This window comes from Chelonoidis abingdonii, chromosome 3 (assembly GCF_003597395.2).
Source record: "Chelonoidis abingdonii isolate Lonesome George chromosome 3, CheloAbing_2.0, whole genome shotgun sequence".
NCBI lineage: Eukaryota > Metazoa > Chordata > Testudines > Testudinidae > Chelonoidis > Chelonoidis abingdonii.
Genome location: NC_133771.1, coordinates 70,030,044 through 70,043,129, shown reverse-complemented (window position 1 = coordinate 70,043,129; position 13,086 = coordinate 70,030,044). Strand labels below are relative to the sequence as shown.

Here is a 13,086-nt window from a genome sequence, read left to right as displayed (position 1 = left end):
GATGTCTGAAACCAGGACCAGTTACTCCCTTCTCTCCTGGTCGCCGAACCCTCGCGTTGATGAACTATTTGACAAGCTAGGGGAAGAAAAATCAGGACCGGCGCCAGTGTTTTTGGTGCCCTAGGCATGCAGCCATTTCGCCGCCCCGCGTGCTGCTCCCGCGGCTCCAGTGGACCTGCTGCAGGTGTTCCTACGGAGGGTCCGCGGGACCAGCGCACCGTCCGCAGGAACGCCTGCGGCAGGTCAACCGGAGCTGCCTGCCGCCCCCCCCGGCAAAATGCCACCTCCCAATAATCCTGGCGCCCTAGGCGAATGCCTAGGTCGCCTAAATGGAAGCACTGGCCCTGAGCAGAATACATCATCACTCTGGATCAAACAAAGGGATGTTGGCAGATCCCCCTCACACCAGAATCCAGGGAAAAGACAGTTTCCCAACCTCTCTTTGGGATCTTTCACTTCCAGACAATGCCCTTTGGGTTGCGTGGGGTCCTGGCCATGGTCCAGAGACTAATAAAATGTAACCCTTCTGCCCCTCTGAGTTGGCAGCAACAAGGGCTGGGTTCAGTATCCAGGGGTTCCTTTTCAATAATACAATGCATAACCGTCTCGAGCCCCCATCCAGTGACCTGGGACACTTACATACCACACACCCCTGGACACCTCTAGGAGGCAATACTTCCCCTCTCGTAAGCACGGAGTCTGAGTGTAGCAAAATCTTTTTAATAAAGGAAGGAAACAATGCGGGATCCCATTGGAGAAACACCACAAACAGGATTATAACACAAACCATAAGCAAAAACCCACCTCCAAGTACTTTTGGCATGTTCCTTTCCCTTCAGGTCTTAGCCACAATCCCCAAGTAACCAACCCGAAAGTCTCTGGTCGTGCCTCCAGATTTCAGAGTTTATTCGCGGTTTTACCCCCCCGCCCCGCCTGGTGGAAATGCGTGGGGGAGTCCACACAGTGTTAAGGGGCCTTACTGGGCCGGGCCAACTGCTCGCCTTCCATGGAGTTCTGCTGCAACCTCACCACGACCGCTCCACACACCGACTGTGCCGCTCCTCCAGCGTCCTGTGCAAACCACTTCATTCGTCACTGTTCCATAGGCTCTCAAATGTGATAACTGCTCCACTCTCAGCCATTTACGATAGGTCTTCAAGTTCCCCACTAGCTACACAGACTCAGTGATTAGCTCTTAGTAGGGAGGCTGGCTGGTGCACTTTGCCAACATGATTCAGCTCAGCAATCTCTGATGAATCAAATAGCTCACAGTCAATAAGTATCTTGGGACATCATAAGTCACATCAATAAGTTCTACATGGGGAACATTAATGTAAGCTCTTCAATCTAGCGACAAGGTTAAACAAGATCCATGCTGAAGTTCAGCTATAGAAATTAGTCTGAATAAGAGTCAAATTTATTTAACAGCGAGGGTAATAACCTTTGAAAGTAAGCAATAGATTGGTCCTATGGTCGACCAATGGTCCATCGACCCGTATCCTGTTTCCGACAGTGGCCAATGCCAGTGCCAGGGATGAACAGAACAGGATTCGTCAATGATCCATTCCCTGTCACGCGCTTGTGGCAAACAGAGGTTAGGACACTTAGAGCATGTTTGGAATCCTGCCCATCCTGGCTAATACCATGATGGACCTAACCTCATGAATTTATCTGTTCTTTTTTGAACCTTCTATAGTCTTGGCCTTCACACATCGTCTGGCAAAGAGTTCCACAGACTGAGTTGCGTGTGAAGAAATATTTCTTTGCTTTTTGTTTAACCTGCTGCTTACTTCAATTTGGTGTTTGTGTTTGTGTTATGAGTAAATATAACTTCCTTATTTACTTTCTCAACCAGTCTGATTTATAGTTCTATCATATCTCCCTTACGTCTCTTTTATAGCAGAAGTCCAATCTTATTACATGTCCTCATTGGAGCGTTCCTACCCCTAACCTATTTGTTGCTTTTCTGAACTTTTCCATCACTATCTTTTTGAGATGGGGTGACGATCTGCACTCAGTATTAAGACGTGGGACTACCATGATTATAAGAGCAGTAATTTCTACCTTTGTATCCTTCCTAATGATTCCCAATCTTGTGCGTTTTTTTGATTGTCACTGACAATAAGTGGTGTTTTCAGGAACTACAGAAATGCTCCAATTTTCTTTGAGTAGTAACGCTATATAGACCACCCTTTATATGTATAGCTGGGATATGTTTTCCAATGTGCTTACTTTGTTTATACAACATGGTATATGTGCCATTTGTTGCTTGTCACCTTGTGTGAATTACTTTGTAGCTCTTCGCAGTCGCTTTGACTTAATCTCTTGAGTCAGTCTTGATCTCGCATCTGCCATGTTTACCTTTTCCCAGATCTTTATGATATGTTGAACATACTGGCACAGTATGCCCCGCCCGGGACACAGTTTACTTTTCTTTCTGAAAACAGACATTATTTCCTACTTTGTTTCCTATCTTTAACGCGTTTATGACATGAGAGACTTTCGTCTTACGCTTGACATTTTACTTGCTTAGAGCTTGTTACGGACCTTGTCAAGCCTTTCTGAAATCTAAGATACCTCTGTCTAATGGATATCCTTGTACGATGTTGCTGACCCCTCAAAGAACTAGTGATTGGTAAGGCATTAATTACCTTTACAAACCATGTTGACTTCCTCCCCAATCTGTTCATTATGTGTCTGACAAGTATGTTCTTTACTATAGTTTCACCTTTGCTGGTATGAAGTTAGGTTTACAGCCTGTAATTGCGGGATCCTCTGGATTTAAAAATTGGGCTCAATTAGCTATCCCGTCATCTGTACATAGGCTGATTTAACTGATAGGTTAATACACAGTTAGTAGTTCTGCATTTCATTTTGGGTTTCTTCAGAACTTTGGCTGATACACCTGGTCTGGTAACATCTTTCGCTTATTGATCAATTTGTTCTTAACCTCTTAATGACATCTCATCTGGGACGTCCTCAAATTTGTCACCTAAAAGACTGGCTCCAGTTTGGGATCCCTCACCTCGACAGCATGAAGACTGATGCAATATTCCTTAGTTTCTCCGCAATGACCTTATCTTATTGAAGTTCTTTAGATCTCGATCTTGCAGTGGCCCCAGTTATTTGCGGCTTCCTGTTCTGATGTACTTAAAAATTTTGCTGTTATTTTTGAGTCTTTGGCTAGCTGTTCTTCAAATTCTTTTTTGGCCTTCCTAATTGTATTTTTTTATTTCACTTTGCAGGTTTATGCTTCCTTTTGTTTCCTCAGTCGATTTAACTTCCATTTTTTAAAAGATGCTTTTTTGTCTCTCACTGCTTCTTTTACTTTGTTGTTTAGCCACAGTGGCACTTTTTTGGTTCTCTTACTATGTTTTTTAATTTGGGGTATATATTTAAATTGAACCTCTATTATGGTGTCTTTAAAAAGTTTCCATGCAGCTTGCAGGGATTTCATTTTTGACACTGTACCTTTTAATATCTGTTTAACTAACTTCCTCAATTTTGTGTAGTTCCCCTTTCTGAAATTTAAATGCTGCCATAGTGGGCTACTTTGGCGTTGTCTCCCCCCCCACCGGGATATTAAATTTTATGTTATGATCACTATTTTCACATGGTTCAGCTATATTCACCTCGTGGCCCAGATCTTCTGCTCCACTTAGGACTAAATCAGGAATTGCCTCTCCTCTTGTGGGCTCCAGGACTAGCTGCTCCAAGCAGCAGTCATTTAAGGTGTCAAGAAACTTTATCTCTGTATCCCATCCTGAGCTGACATGTGTCCAGTTAATATGGGGGTAGCTGAAAGCCCCCATTATTATTGAGTTTTTTATTTTTATAGCCTCTCTAATCTCCCAGAGCATTTCACACTCGCTATCACCATCCTGGTCAAGTGGGTGGTAGTATATCCCTAGCACTAGATTCTTATTATTCAAGCATGGACTTACTATCCATAGAGATTCTATGGCACAGTTTGGTTCATGTAAGAGTTTTACTTCATTTGACTCTATGCTTTCTTTCACATATAGTGCCTCCCCCGAACTTTGGAACAATTTACCAAGGGTTGTGCTGGATTCTCTGTCACTACTGGAAATTTTTTAAAATCCAGAGTGGATGTTTTTCTAAAACATATGCCCTAGTTCAAGTAAGACTTTAGGGAAGTCCTATGTGTTATACAGGAAATCAGAATAGATGATCATCATGTCCCTTTTGGCCTTATAATGTATGAATCTGTTAATTTTATGCACATCATCCATAAAAAGCAGACAGCTATAGTCCTTTTACAGCAACTGAACTGCATGGAAAAATTTGCACTCCCCTCCTCCCATAAAGCACAGGAAAGAGGGGAGGGTCTGAATGTAGCATAACATAAATTAAACACAAACACAGAGAAGATGAATGTCAGCACTAAATCTATCATTTTCAAAGGACAGAAAGAAGCCTGGGGTTTGGAACACCTCTTACGTTGATGGTTTTATAGGCCTGATTGTTCGTTTGACAATACATTTGGCCTACCAGCTGCAACTTATTTTGGCTTTGCTTAAAGGGATCACAAAGGCTGTGGGGTGACATTATATGGATTTGCTGTTGGCAAATATTTACAGATGTGGCAGGTGACATGCCCTCTGATGAAAACTAATCCTTGTTTTATGGAGAAGTAGCTCATTTTAATCATTCACACAGACATTAACCTTTGAGGAGGATTTCAGATACATTTGCTTGATTACAAACGTGCTTAGCTAAAAGTAATGAAGGACAATGAAGTAACTCCCATTTCATATTAGTCTGTCAGTAGAAGAGTGAGAAGAAGGGAAAAAATGAAACCAAACCAAAAATAACCAAAACTTTTATAAATAAGATTTTTCCATCCATTTATATTGGAGAGAGATTATAATCATCTTTATCATTATGCTTCAAGTTGTGGAGCCAAATGTATCCATCACCTGGGATGTTCTTGACCCATAATTTTTTCATATGCAATAATCACCCTCCAAATGTCTGCAATTGCTATTATTCAAGACACACCCAAGATATCAGCTTTTCCTTCTATTAAGATATTGTTCTATTATTTATTGTTCCACTAATTGATATCTGCTAGCAAAATTATTACCTTTTAATGATGGTCATTGGAGTTGCTTCTCCACTTAAATACAATATCTCTGGAGCAGGGGAGGGAGGAATAGCAACATCCTATAATAGAACAGATTCACCTGTGCAGCCTGAGTGGAAGATGCAGTTATGGACACCATACTCCTTATTTATAATTTATAAATATAATTTATATCATATGGTGAGCACATGGTAGTTTTAGCCTTGATTCCTGGGAGCTCCCTGGGTCCTAAAATAGTCAAACTATTCTTTCATGGGAAATATTTATGATTTCTCTTAATATTACTAAGAACAGTCCCACTTTGTATTTATAGCATGTTTGGAGCAGGCTGGACCTCACTATCTGATACAGTGCCCAACATGGTTTGGGCCTGCCTACACTTGCTGTTAAACTGTTCTCAATATTAGCAACCATAGGAGGTACCGAATATCAGCTCTAAAATCTGTCATGTGGATCTAGGAGCAGCACTTTGACCTTAATTATTTTAAGCTGGTTTAGATACTAGTTATACTAATATGGTTCAGCGTGGATGTATTTGGTTTTTGTTCTTTCTCCAGAGGAAGGGAAATCTCTAACCCTATGTTTCTTTGTTACACCATTTTGTCCTTCCTTCAGAAAAAACCATGAGCTGGGGATTCCTGCGAGACATCCTAAGTGGAGTGAATAAATATTCAACAGAGATTGGCAGGATCTGGTTGGCTATTGTGTTTATATTCCGCTTGCTTGTCTATGTTGTGGCAGCAGAACATATCTGGAAGGATGAACAGAAGGAATTTGAGTGCAACATCAGGCAACCGGGTTGTGAAAACGTCTGCTTTGACCACTTCTTCCCTATTTCCCAGATCAGGCTTTGGGCCTTGCAACTGATCATGGTCTCCACCCCTTCTCTTTTGGTTGTTCTCCATGTTGCCTATCGAGAGAGCCGGGAAAAGCGACACAAAAAGAAACTTTACAAGACCCCAGGGAGCATGGATGGTGGATTGCTGTGTACTTATCTCATCAGCCTCATTTTCAAAACAGGATTTGAAATTGGTTTCCTGGTTTTGTTTTACAAGTTGTATGGTGGATTCAACGTGCCACGCCTTGTGAAGTGTGACATGAGGCCATGCCCTAACACTGTAGATTGCTATACCTCCAAACCCACAGAGAAGAAAGTCTTCCTCTATTTTGTGGTGGTGACTTCGTGCTTGTGCATTGTATTAAATGTATGTGAACTGAGCTATCTGATTTTCAAATACACCATAAAATGTTGCCTTGAGAGATATGAGAAGAAAACTCAAACCATGAAAAGTGAGTGCCAGAAGCTGAAATACGTTGTTCCCGATGAAACAGCATGTACAGCTCTGCTCCATAGCAATGCTTCACCAGTGCTTGTCAATATGCTAGATAAACCTGAAAGTAACTTATCTACTGACTTGAGAGGATAAAAATGATATTGCCTGATGTTAAATAAACTGTTTGAATTATTCCTCTTACATGAGTTCAAAGAAATCCATGAACAGATAAGGAGGAACTTTTATTTCTATCTAGAAAATAGTGTATTCTCTTTTTCTCTTAAAAAAATTGTCAGATCCCTGCTATTGGGCTTTTGCCTTCCCATTCACCTGTATTACGTATTATTCAGGTTTGTTCAGGCTCAGTCAAGGCAATGTAAAAGGTTGATATTTCTACTCAGAAGTAATATAAATACTGAAGCTTGTGATACATCATCTTGAAAGGACATTTGCTCAAATAGTTGTGTTTTGTATATTTTATGTGGCTGCTTTGGTTCAGTTTTTTGTTGCTTTTGAAGATCTTTATGTCTTAAAGCTAAAAGACCCTGGGACTGGTTAGAATAGAGGAGTGAAAAGGGGATATAAAGCTGTACAGATTAGGTCACTCTGCCAATTCCAGTCCAGCCCAGGACAATATGAGTAACTGAAAAGGGTTGATTGACAACTTGTGGCTGCTAACTGTCCTATGTGACTAGGTCACTATATGAGTGATGGGCTGAGCCTAGATCTGTTTATATACTAATATTTGTACTATTTTACAACAACAATTAAACACACCTGCTGCCAGACTGATACCAAGGACTGACCTAGGTAGCTGTCTCTTAGCTACTTCAACAGCACATACTGCTGTAGTAGTTGAGCACCTCACAATCTTAAATGTATTTATAATGTATTTACCTCCTGTAGGGGTATTTCTGCCATTTATATAGGCAGCAGAAACAGACATGGGGATACTAAATGGCTTGCCTAAGATCACACAGGAAGTCTGCAGCACAGTAGGGAATTAATCCCACATTTCTCATTCCTAGACTACCTCTGTAACCACTGGACCTTCCTTCCTCTCTACAGCTATAGAGATTGAATAACTTTGTCAGCTATCAAAGTCCTGCTTCTCAGGTTTGGGTTGAGGCACACTAGCTGGGCAGTGAGAGGGTTTCAGAATGTGCTTCAAAATTATAGTCTTCTAAAATTAACATTATAGAGTTAAACTAGAGGGGAGAGGAGTATTCCATGGAGCCTATTATTTTCCTGCTAACAGGTAGAAAGCGAGAGAAATTAGGACAGGAAAAAATTCATTCGCTATTGAAATCAGTGGGAAAAGATGACAATTGGTCTTTTCAACTTTAATTTCTATGATAAGCATTTATGGTTTTGCCTAGGTTCCACGGTTCCAATTTCTGACATTTCAATCTTCATTGAATTGAAGAGATTTAATACAGTATATATACACATTTTACAGCAGTAAGATAACTACTCCTGATTTACTAAGCCTTCATTGCTATAACAGATTAATATTGCTTAGAATAATTTAAATTTTATGGTAGATATCAAACTGTGTGTTTTAAGAAGTGGATTCATGGGTCCATCCATCTGTCCAACTTGCTAGGGATTAGAAGTGGTTGAAATTGTTTGAAAAAATTCCCATTTAAAAATATATTTGTGCTGAAATAAAAATCTTCCATAGGAAAATGTGGATTTTGACAAAAGTTTCAGCTAGAAAATTCATAATAAAAATATTTGTTTTGAATTGGCTTTTGAAATAAATGTATTGCTTTCAACATAAAATGTTTTTGTTTTCCATCTTGGGATCCCCCAAGCATTCCCATGTTAAGGCACTTACATTAGGAAAAACATTCATGACGACTCTATTCTCTTTTACAGAGGAAAAGAATGTCCTCTGAGAAAGGAAGGTAGCCTGTGGTGATACTCTGTAAAAGAGAATATAGTGGACCTTAGCCTGTGTCATCACCGGCTAACACAGACTGTAGTTTATGTCTCTCCAATAAAAAAATATCCAGGGGGGGAAAAGAGTAAATGTTAGCTGATCATTTAAATAACCTTTCCTTCAGAACAGCAGCTAGTTTAAGGAACAACTAATTAAAGCCTTACTTTTTTGAAAGACACTCAAGCCTATTGGTATAAAAGCAAATTGTGTTATTTCATTATAGTGCTAGCTTTGCTAAAAATCAATGCACCTAATAAACTAAGCTACTATCATGTTTTTGAAGCCTGCGTGTGCATTCTCATTGCGTGTTTCTAAAAGGAAGCCTCTTAAAATATATGAAAGAATTGATTTCTGTTGCTTTCCTATTTACAAGGGCAGCAGAATCTAACTGAATTTTAGATGTCAGCCTGCCAGCTACTGGCCAGTTTCAGATTTGCATCTTTAACAAAACTGCACCATAGCATCTGTGTTGAATAGTAAAGATAGGACAATGCTTGACTAATCATACTTATCCGTTGTTGCTAAGATCATAGAATCATAAAAACATAAGGCTGAAAAGGACCTTGAGAGGTCAGCTAATCCATCCTCCTTCATGGTGAAGCAAGACTAAATATATCTAGGCCATCCCTGACAGGTGTTTGACTAATCTGTTCTTAAAAAACTCAGATTATGGGGATTTCCCAGCCTCCCTTGATAATCTGTTCTGATACCCAGCTACCCTTAGAGTTGGAAAGTTTCTCCTAATAGCTATTCTAAATCTCTTCTACTGCAGATTAAGGCCATTACTTCTTGTCCTTCAGTGGACATGGAGAATAACTGAATTATCCTTCTAACAACTCTTAACATATTTGAAGACTTATCAGCTCCCTGCTTAGTCCTTTTTTGTCAAGGCTTAAACATGCCCAGTTTTTTTTTAAAACATTTCTTGATAAGCTAGGTTTTCTAAACCTTTGATCATTTTTGTTACTCTCTTCTGGACTTCCTTCAGTTTGTCCACATCTTTCTTAAAGTGTGGTGCCCAAAACTGAGCAAATACTCCAGCTGAGGTCTCAACAGTGACAACAATTAGCTCCAGGGTCTTACATATGACAATCCTGTTAATACACTCTGGAATTGTCTTTCTCACAACTGTGTCATGTTGTTGGCTCAAATTCAGTTTGTGATCCAACATAACCTCCAGATCCTTTTCTGAAGTGCTATTGCCCAGCCAGTTAACCCCCATTTTGTTGTTCCTTTCTAAGTGCCACACTTTGCATTTGTCTTTACTGAGTTTCATCTTGTTGAATACAGATCAATTTTCTAATTTGTCGAGATCATTTTTAATTCTAATCCTGTCCTCCAAAGTGCTAGAAACCCCTCCCAGCTTGGTGTCACGTGCACATTTTGGAAGCATACTCTCCACTCCATTATCCAGTCAGTGAAAATGCTGATAAGTACTGAACCCTAAACAGATCCCATGCGGGACCCAATTAGATACATCTTCCCTGGTGTAGTGCATCCTTTGGCACACGGCTTGCTAAGGTAAGCACCCTGGCGGGCTGGGCCAGTTTGTTTACCTGCCGCGTCCGCAGGTTTGGCCGATCGCGGCTCCCACTGGACGTGGTTTGCTGTTCCAGGCCAACTGGGGTGGTGGGACACAGCGGCCAGCACATCCCTCAGCCCGCACCACTTCCCGCAGCCCCCATTGGCCCGGAGTGGCAAACCACGGCCAGTGGAAGCCGCGATCGGCTGAACCCGCGGATGCGGCAGGTAAACAAACTGGCCCAGCCCACCAGGGTGCTTACCCTGGCTGGCTGCATGCCAAAGGTTGCCGATCCCTGCACCAACATCCTCTTCCTTTGAAAAAAGAGACCAGCTTCAACTAAAGGTAAAAACTTTATGTTGAAGGGGAGTGGGATTTTCTAAAACCATTACAATAATGAAAGAGGACTTTTTAACAATGTTTACTTGAGAGTCAGAGAGCAGCACATACTGTAAACACCAACGTAGGCTTTCAGTTAAATTTGTGCATTCTAGGACAGGGCTCAAACTGCCTCATAGAGGATATCTTGTGAATACCTCATCACCCATTTGCAACATAACAGCCATGAGGCATCTATGTAATTTGCTTGCATGGAATAGTAATATTAGGAAACATGTTCCTCTGTCTCTGCAACTCATCCAGACTGAAACATGAGCAAAACTAATAGGGCTGTTGATTAATTGCAGTTAACTCGGGCGATTAACTAAAAAAATTAATTGCAACTAAAAAAATTAATGATGATTAATCTCACTTTTAATCACACTATTAAACAATAGAATACCAATTGAAATGTATGAAATATTTTTGGATGTTTTTCTACATTTTCAAATATATTGATTTAAATTACAACACAGAATACAAAGTGTACAGTGCTCACTTTATATTATTTTTTATTACAAATATTTACCCTGCAAAAATGATAAAAGAAATAGTATGTTTCAATTCACCTCAGACAAGTTCTGCAGTGCAATTTCTTTATCATGAAAGTGCAATTTACAAATGTAGATTTTTTTTGTTACATAGCTGCACTCAAAAACAAAACAATGTAAAACTTCAGAGACAACAAGTCCACTGAGTCCTACTTCTTGTTCAGCCAATCACTCAGAAAAACAAGTTTGTTACATTTTCAGGAGATAATGCTGCCTGTTTCTTATTTACAGTGTCACCTGAAAATGAGAACAGGTATTTGCATGGCACTTTTGTAGCCAGCATTGCAAGTTATTTATCTGCCCAATATGCTAAACATTTGTATGCCCCTTCATGTTTCGGCCACCATTCCAGATGACATGCTTCCATGCTGATGATGCTCATTAAAAAAATAATGCATTAATTAAATTTGTGATTGAACTCAAGGTGAGAATTGTATGTCTCCTGTTCTGTTTTACCCACATTCTGCCATATATTTCATGTCTCGGATGATGACCCAGCACGTTATTCATTTTAAGAACACTTTCACAGCAGATTTGACGAAACACAAAGAAGGTACCAATGTGAGATTTCTAAAAATAGCTACAGCACTCGACCCAAGGTTTAAGAATCTGAAGTGCCTTCCAAAATCTGATTGGGGCAGAGCATGGAACATGCTTTCAGAAGTCTTAAAAAAGCAACACTCCAATGAGGGAACTACAGAACCTGAACCACCACCACCACCACCACCACAAAGGAAATCAATCTTCTGCTGATGGTATCTGACTCAGATGATGAAAATGAACATATGTTGGTCCTCTCTGCTTTGGATCATTATCGAACAAAACTCATCATCAGCATGGACACATGTCCTCTGGAATGGTGGTTGAAGCATGAATCTTTAGTGCATCTGGCATGTAAATATGTTCCACCAGCTACAACAGTGTCATGCGAATGCCTGTTCTTATCTTCAGGAGATATTGTAAATAATAAGTGGGCAGCATTATCCAGGGCCAGCTCTAGCAATTTCACTGCCCCAAGCACGGCAGCACGCAGCGGGGGGCGCTCTGCCGCTCGCCGGTCCCATGACTCTGGTGGACCTCCTGCAGGCATGCCTGCAGATGCTCCACCGGAGCCGTGGAACCAGTGGACCCTCAGCAGGGACGCCTGCGAGAGGTCCACCGGAGCTGCCTGCTGCCCTCCCGGCAACCAGCAGAGCACCCCCCGTGGCACGCTGCTCCAAGCACACACTTGACACTCTGGAGCCTGGAGCCGGCCCTGGCATTATCTCCTGTAAATGTAAACAAACTTGTTTTTCTGAGTGATTGGCTGAACAAGAAGTAGGACTGAGTGGACTTGTAGGCTCTAAAGTTTTACATTGTTTTATTTTTTGAGTGCAGTTATGTAACAAAAAAACCCAATATTTGTAAATTGCCCTTTCACGATAAGGAGATTGTACTACAGTACTTGCCTGAGGTGATTTAAATAAAAGAAATAGTATGTTTCATCATTTTTACAGTGAAAATATTTGTAATAAAAAATACCTCCCCCCTACCAGTGGTAGTGCAGAAGTGAGGCTGGCAATACCATACCACACTAGTCTTACTTCTGTGTTGCTGCCGGGGGTGGTAATGCCTTTAGAGCTAGGCTCTCGGGCAGCAGCACTGCTCTCTGGCTGCCCAGCTCTGAAGGCAGCACCGCCACCAGCATGAATGCGGAAGTAAGGGTGACAATACCACGATCCCCCAACAATAGCCTTGTGGACCCCCCCCAATCCCCTTTTGGATCAGGAATCCCAGTTAGAACACCATGAAATTTCAGATTTAAATATCTGAAACCATGAAATTTATGAGTTTTTAAATCTTATGACTGAAACTGACCAAAATGGACCATGAATTTGGTAGGGCCCTACTTGGATCAATGTTTTAATAAATAAAGCACAAGATAGGGTATTAGCTGGTATCTGCTAAACCACCAAATTACACTAGGAAACAGGATGATGAGCTCCTTGGTACACCTATCTACAATGTGTAAGAAAAAAGCTGTGTGATCATGGAGTGACATATGCTGGAGTTCTCATGCTGCCAGTACTAAAATATCCCTGGAATTTCTAAACATTATAGAGACAATTTCCTAACTCAAAAAGTGTTGCATCCAACATGGGGGAATTCTGTATTATACCACTCTTGACAGATAAAGAACTAATCACAGAACTAAAACACTAATGGTAACATAGGTACGAGTGATCATGACTTGAGCACATTTATAATATGCAAACAGAATAAAGTCCCAACCAGTGATTGATATACTTTGTACTTTAAAAAGTCCAGTT

General features: G+C 40.8%; 1 protein-coding gene across 1 annotated transcript; it reads left to right on the top strand.

Moving 5' to 3' along the window:
- The first annotated feature begins 5,706 nt into the window (after window positions 1-5,706).
- On the top strand, window positions 5,707-8,570 carry GJB7 (gap junction protein beta 7). Its single transcript, XM_032771867.2, has one exon. It carries the CDS (start codon window positions 5,731-5,733, stop codon window positions 6,532-6,534), a length of 804 nt encoding a protein of 267 aa, XP_032627758.1. The 5' UTR covers window positions 5,707-5,730; the 3' UTR covers window positions 6,535-8,570.
- The last annotated feature ends 4,516 nt before the right edge of the window (window positions 8,571-13,086 follow it).

What these genes read in the sequence shown, in the direction of transcription:
- GJB7 (XM_032771867.2), top strand. Translation starts at nt 5,731, where the DNA reads ATGAGCTGGGGATTCCTGCGAGACATCCTAAGTGGAGTGAATAAATAT.